Source organism: Limulus polyphemus, unplaced genomic scaffold (assembly GCF_000517525.1).
Source record: "Limulus polyphemus unplaced genomic scaffold, Limulus_polyphemus-2.1.2 Scaffold817, whole genome shotgun sequence".
NCBI lineage: Eukaryota > Metazoa > Arthropoda > Merostomata > Xiphosura > Limulidae > Limulus > Limulus polyphemus.
In genome coordinates this window covers 149,933-156,994 of record NW_013666427.1, presented here as the reverse complement: position 1 = coordinate 156,994, position 7,062 = coordinate 149,933, and the positions used below count along the sequence as shown (strand labels likewise).

Here is a 7,062-nt window from a genome sequence, read left to right as displayed (position 1 = left end):
TGTGGCTTCCTTCGCACTGGATCACTCCTATTACTGACATTCATATCTGGGATGTGACTTCTAACGGGACTGAATATGCCTGTATTAGGGTTTAGCTGCAAAGTCTGGAAGGGGCTTGTCATTGTCTGGGGCTGGTTAGATCGAAGGTTAATGTATCCTCCTCGTGTAAACGACAATAAATCATCCTTTAACGTATCTAATTCGCTTTTAAATTTACTAATGTTTTCCATTTGTACTTCTTGTTTCCTTTCTTGTTCCAGTTGCCACTGCTGTTGTCTCTCTTTATGTTTATGTTCTTTCTCCTTCAACAACTGCTGTAATTTATCTTCTTGTTTATTTTGCTGCTCGAGCTGCCACTGTTGCAGGTTTTCTTGCCATTGCTGTAATTTCTCTTCTTGTTTCTTTTCTTTTTCCTTCAACAACTGTTGTAATCTTTCTTGTTTATTTTGTTGTTCCAGCTGCCACTGTTGCAGGTTTTCTTGCAGCTGCTGTTGTCTCTCTTCTTGTTTCTTTTCTTTTTCCTCTAACGACAGCAATACAAGAACAGCAAAAGAAACAAGAAGAACGAGAAGAGAAATTACAACAGTTCATTAAGTCTGCTAGGCTGTAGTTTGATTTGCCGCTTCTCGTTTCCATTTTTTTTTATCCCACTTCTGACACCAATTTGTTACGTCTCCGTTCGTTAGTTGATTTTCCGTAACTTCGTTCCCACGAAACTTTAGCGACACAAGTCCTTTCTTAATAAAACTGGTTTATTCTTTCTGAATATAACTTTACCGATACACTTATTTTCAACAGTCGCTCTATCACAAACGCTATAACAACGAACGTTAACTTAAACAATACTTTCTGACTGCAGTTCAATTACTCACTACCTACACACATTGTCACGTCACGCCGTGACCATCTTATATATAGCAGACCACCCCCAATCTAGCAAATACTAGAGCACTCCCGAAGGAACAGGATAGTTCTAGAAACGTCGCGTGACACTAGTTACGTGACATCGCTGACGCAACAGTATAATCTACCACTCAATAACGCAGAAGAAGGTTTTGTTCAAAAGGAAAAACAACGAAAAGAAATTACAACTACTTACCGTTAAGCATATTTGTTCTTGTCGATTAGAGGCAGTTCCTGAGGCTTTTGCATTCAAAGATCATTTTAGCCTATATGAGGTTAATCTTTCCAGACTGTGAGGAGTAACTTTCAAACAATGACAAATATGTTGGAGGTTCTTGGGAAGGTCGGTTAAAATGATAACGGACGTAGATACAATATAATTGTCGGAAGGCTTTTGGAATAATGTAGAAAAAACTGAACAAACGAAATGTATAACTTTTTGCACCCTTTGTTAAAAGTCACGTTTCATAGTATTTAGCTATGAAACTCCAACAAAATGGCTACATACCTCACAATGTTAATTGAAAGTTGGGTAAATCATAAGATTGCGTGTTTTGCATACGTATGTCACGATATTAACGCAAAATAGATTTTAACCAGAATACGTTCAAGTTGGAAAATGTTTCCTTCTACTATTAAACGGTTGTTTATTGGAAAGAATATATAACTTAGGGAATAAACACATTTTACATAAATAACGCTCTTTTACTATTACAGTAAGCATCTATACGTTTGTAACATGCTTCAATACGGTTGTTATGTGTATAATGAATAGCACAGAGATTAATTTATGATACGCTGCTGTACATGTTTCAGTGCGTACCTTTTATTCGCACGAAACTATACACACTATGGGTTCTACTTATATAATACATTTCCACAAAGCGTTGCCATAACTACAGGCTTGTCTTTATGTTAACACACAGTAGTTTAAGCACGTGTCTTTTCCACTTAATTATAATACTAGTTTCAACGATAGTGTGAGTCATATTGCTTCATTGAAACTTTAAAGGGATCTTGCATACAAATTCAGGTTTCAGATTTACATTACAGCACATTTTTTTATTCAACCATATGTTTATTTTCGAATGGCAACTAATGGCCTAAGGGCCCATTTCAATGCATGTTTAAAATAAAATACAATAATTGCATTACAACTAGTTAGTTACAATCAGGTAAAAACTAAAAGGAAAGATTAATCTTAATAATGCATGAACTTTACTATAAGATAATATCATAATGTTTGATATGTAAAGTACGTTATAATAATTTTTACCTTTTAGAGTATTAAAAACCATGTATTACTGAGGGTTAGTCGCATTTTATTAGAACCATATCCCATATCCGTGCTGCTCTTGGAATCACTTCCTCCACCGTCGACGATAAACAGTCTGATGACCATGATTACTCATTACTATCCACGACAACAATCTCCTACGAATGACTGCAAAATCAATCTCAGACCGAACCTCTTGACAAATTTTCAGAAGGCTTTTACTTTACGTGGAGTTCAGCTATCAAATAGGCCAAAGCTCAAAAGTTCAATCGAGTTGCAATGAGGAATGTGGTTGAATAGGTTTTCTTGGACTTCATTTTGTTTGGTCACACTTTTCGTGAAAATAGCCAATGATTTCGACATTTTCCTGGAAAGTTGTGCTTTTTTCTTGTAGGTTTTTGTCGACTTGGAATGTTTGTTCATTTTCCTAACTGTTAAAAGGTACCATAGGTTATGCTCAGGTTTATTGCAATAACTTTTGGAGTCGCAGAGATTTCTTTCATAAAAAGAACTTTAATTTTTTGCATGAGAGCTTTACTTCGTATTTGCCTGGAATGTGGTGTCAGAACGTTTTACTGTCCTTCCTCTAATATACAAATTTTCTGTTTCTGTGGTAAATGTTGAAATCCTCTTAATATCCTTTCTTGAAAAGGCTGTGACAACCATAAAATACCCATGGCAACATTGCATCGTAAAATGATAGGAAATTTGTCTTGGACCAGATAGTCAGGTGTTGATTATGTTAATTTACTACTAGTCCTAAAATATAGTGACGTTTTTGCTCATTCCTATTGGTTTAAAATTTTAGCAAGGGCCAATAATGAACAGAGCCTCCGAATAAAAGAGAACTTTACTTACTTATAAGCTGAAATAAGCATTATTGAGACAAGCAGTAAATTACTTTTGCTGTTATAAAAGATGTAGCTTTTTGATAATTCTGTTAATACATTTAAGAAATATTTTAAACATATGCAACATTATACTCTTAACGTGTCATAATTCCCAAATTGACAGCCACTAACACGTGTGAACCTATATGCTATATTTTCTCTGTTAATTATTTATGAATTGATTACAGAAGTCATAATTTTATTTTTAAAAATTGTATTATAGCTATTAGTTTATATGGTAATAGCTGGAGGGATTTACATGATCATATTTCCTTATGGTAGTCCAAATGATAGAATGGGCAGGTAAAATATTGATATGCGTCTCCTGTATATTACTTGACACCCATATGAAACAAATATTAGCTTTAATTATACTGCCAAGCACTCGAATGAAATTAATGTAGTGTAACTTGGCCACCTTCACCATGTGCATTACTCTTCCCATCAGAATCCCACTCCTCATCAGGTACAATAAGTAGATGCTATTCATTTGTTAACAGGAATAAGAATAGGTTACAATGATGGTGGAAGACACAAAATGAACACAGCATCTCAATGTCCTTGACTCTGAGAGACACCGACATTACTAGCAATATATTGAGTAACATCTGATGCTGTGTCGCAGAAGATCCACTGAGAGTATAACTTGGATTCCACATGTTGTAGTTGGAGTTTGAGCCATAGCAGATGCTGTAACGGGAAATAAATGTCATCATCTGATAAATGTCAACTGATCACGAAGGTACTAACCGGAACGTATGGGGAAAGTCAGACGGACAATGTGACAGAAGTGGTATGCAGCCAGCAGTCAGGCTAGCTTTACTTATGAAGTTCATTTAGCTGGGATGAAATGCTCAATGAATCCTAAAATAATGTCTGAGGCAAGGTATTTGCGAGTTGAGCCACTAACGTTTCAGAGTCGTTTGTATTGTAGATACTCCTAATGTTTAAGCTTGCAACAAAATAACGTTTCCTGTTACAACATCCCCTAAATATCGGTTCTGTGCATTACGATGGGCCGTTTTAAATCAAGCCATGTCATTTTATCATTGTTACATATTCAAGAATACCGATAATTTCCGTCCTGTTTTCTTTTTTTAGAGGGAGGAGAGAAAGGAGCTGAAGAAAAGCAATTGAAACAAACTGTTTGCATATTTCACATGTAATATGCAGAATGTTGTCATTTTCAATTTTTTTAGAATCACTCCTTATCTATATATTATATATGCACTTTACGTAGTATAATTACCTGGTATTTAATTATAATAATTTACTTTCAGCAAGCTATTGATCATGCTTGCGCCATAACTGATTTTATTAATTCATTGAAAATTTTATGATAGAGCCTTTCGCGATTCATATAAAAGTTTCGATTCAATAAAAATTGTTTTGCTTTGATGCACTAACTAGAAATAACGTCACTACCAGACACTGGAGTCGCTTTTTTATAGGCACAATCTACTCCTGTGTGTGTGTGTGTGTGTGTGTATTATATATATATATTATAAAGTTAACATTAATCACTAAGTCGGTCTACAAAACTAAATGTAGTTGATTTATATTAAAGCATAAGCATGATTAAGCAAAAGGTGAATTACAATAATCTGGTGTAAAATAGATGATACAGATCATTCCTATTCGTCATTATGTAGTCAGTATAACTCTCCACTTATAATTTCTATATCTTTAATAGGTTTAATGAAATATTGTTTTTAAAAGATTGAATAACGCATTTTATTGTAAGTGAAATATAAAATGGTGTACATATTATACAGTTTATAGCTTATTTTTCTTGAATTTCAGTCAGTAGGCTTCAGGAAAGCAGCCGTTTCAAGCTGATGCAGAAGACAGCTAGAAATTATATCAACAAAAGATGGGAACATTTGGCGGGCATATCTTACCTGGTTCGTTCTTCATCTTGTTCGCCACCTGGTGGACAATATCTCTCTTCAATCGTTACTTCCGCACCCTCAACCGACGAAGTCCTCTAGTTCAGTTCTGTGCTAGCGCTACTTTTCCATGTCGCTGTTTTCCGCATGTACCTGTTGAAGGAGTTATGAAGGTGTTGTTTTGTGCTATTGGGATTACAGGAGAAGCTGTGACAGCGTTCGACAGTGAAGGTCGATTTACTGCCATGGTGAATGCACATCATATTACAATGTTCTTCTTCTTTGGAGTGAACGGAGTAGTCGATATCTTTCATTTCTACAAGTTACCAATTCCGCCTGATTCGGACTACGTTTCTATGGTGATGGCATTGAGTGTTGAAGGATTGTTATTTCATTTTCACCTCCATGGGCGTTCAGATATGGATGCTCATGTGCACACGCTATTGTTGTACACAGTAGTTGCTAGCGCCATCGTGTTGGTTGTAGAAATTAATCACAGAGAGAACGTCCTTGTCGTTCTACTTCGTGCCTTTTTCACTCTTTTGCAAGGCACTTGGTTTTATCAGATTGGCTTCATCCTATATAACCCTTTTCCAGGCGTATTGCCGTGGGATGCTAACAACCATCAACAGATCATGTTGGTTACTGCCATCTTTGCCTGGCATATGGCTGCCATCATCGTTTTTATGGGGCTGATTGGATTCATGGTCTGGCTTAAAGAGCGCCCTCTTTTAAATAGTGCAAGGTTCTACAGTGATGTCGAGCAAAATTCCTTTCACGTGGAAACATTACAATGTATGACCAGCATGAATGACAACTCGGAAATCGACGAGAAGCACGCTTGTCTAACTAGCTTAGTTGGAAATGAGGATGACCTCTAATATAAAGTAACAACTAATATAACTTGTCCGTCAATAAAGCGATAATATACTTAACCGTCCTATTCATATTTCAAAGGAAAGAATTATTAAGATAAAATCTTAAGTTTTTCACACTTTTCATGGTAATCTAAGCCTAAATAATCTAAATTATTGTTTCTTCTATTCTTTTATCGAGCGTAATTTTAAGTTTCTAGTCATTTAATAGTATGTAGTTAAGCACAGAGCTACAACATGGACTATCTGTGCTGTACCCATCACAAGTATCGAAACCTGGTTTTTAGCGTTGTAAGTCCCCAGACATACCGCTGTGCCACTGGGAGGTATCTGTAAGTGATAAGACGACGGAAAATATGTAATTATAAAACACAGTATTAGAAATGGATAGTGTTATAATATTATCTATATATAAAACTCAAAATCTCTCTGTTTGTTTATTTGCTGCTTGTTTGTTCGCCGCGTTCACTGCTCAGTTTACACTTCTCCATGTGAAGGTGCGCAAAATGAAAAATTTTTGTTGATATTCGCGACTATTGTCTGCTAGCCGAACGGGTAATTTTAACGTTAACATAAGTTCTACGCAGATTTGACATTTTTGGGTAAGTTTGAGTTGACATTTTATTTAGAATATAGCATTATAGGCCTATTTAGTTATAGATAATTAACTATACTTCTACTAATACATCATACATTCAATCTCACACACAAAAGAAATGTATGTAGAATTAGAATGTCATGTGTGAAAAAGTAAACAGTAGGACTAGCCTATGAAATAAAATCATGCCGTCTGCCATAAAATAAACTACGTGAAGAGAGTAAGGCTTAAATTATAATACTTAGTGTGTGCAATAAGATTAAAGTCAAGTCAGCCTAATTGGTAGAGTGCTTGCATGAGGTAGAAGATGGGTTGAACCTGGAAATTGTATTTTCATTTATTTATTTATTACCATTGGAATAGACAGGCTTAGTTATAATTTATTAATTATACATCTATTAATGCATTATATATTTAACCTCACACACAAATGAAATATATGCAGAATTAGCATGTTGTGTGTGAAAAAACAAACACTAGGCCTAGTCTATAAAATAAAATTAGGTTGTCTGTAGACTTAGTGAAAAGAGTAAGGCCTACATTATAATACTTATTGTGTAAAATGAGATTAAATTCAAGTCAGATAATGTATTTTATTCTATTTGTTTTCCTCCGGGTGGTTCGATATCTG

At 35.1% G+C, this 7,062-nt stretch overlaps 1 protein-coding gene across 1 annotated transcript in view; it reads left to right on the top strand.

Moving 5' to 3' along the window:
• Window positions 1-6,510, top strand: part of LOC106460693 (transmembrane protein 45B-like) — a 12,159-nt gene extending 5,649 nt beyond the window's left edge. Inside the window, exon 2 of the mRNA XM_013920426.2 lies at window positions 4,873-6,510. Within this exon, the coding sequence (XP_013775880.1) occupies window positions 4,943-5,839 (897 nt within the window). The 5' untranslated portion in view covers window positions 4,873-4,942 and the 3' untranslated portion in view covers window positions 5,840-6,510. The remainder of the gene's footprint in view (window positions 1-4,872) is intronic.
• Window positions 6,511-7,062: the final 552 nt, after the last annotated feature.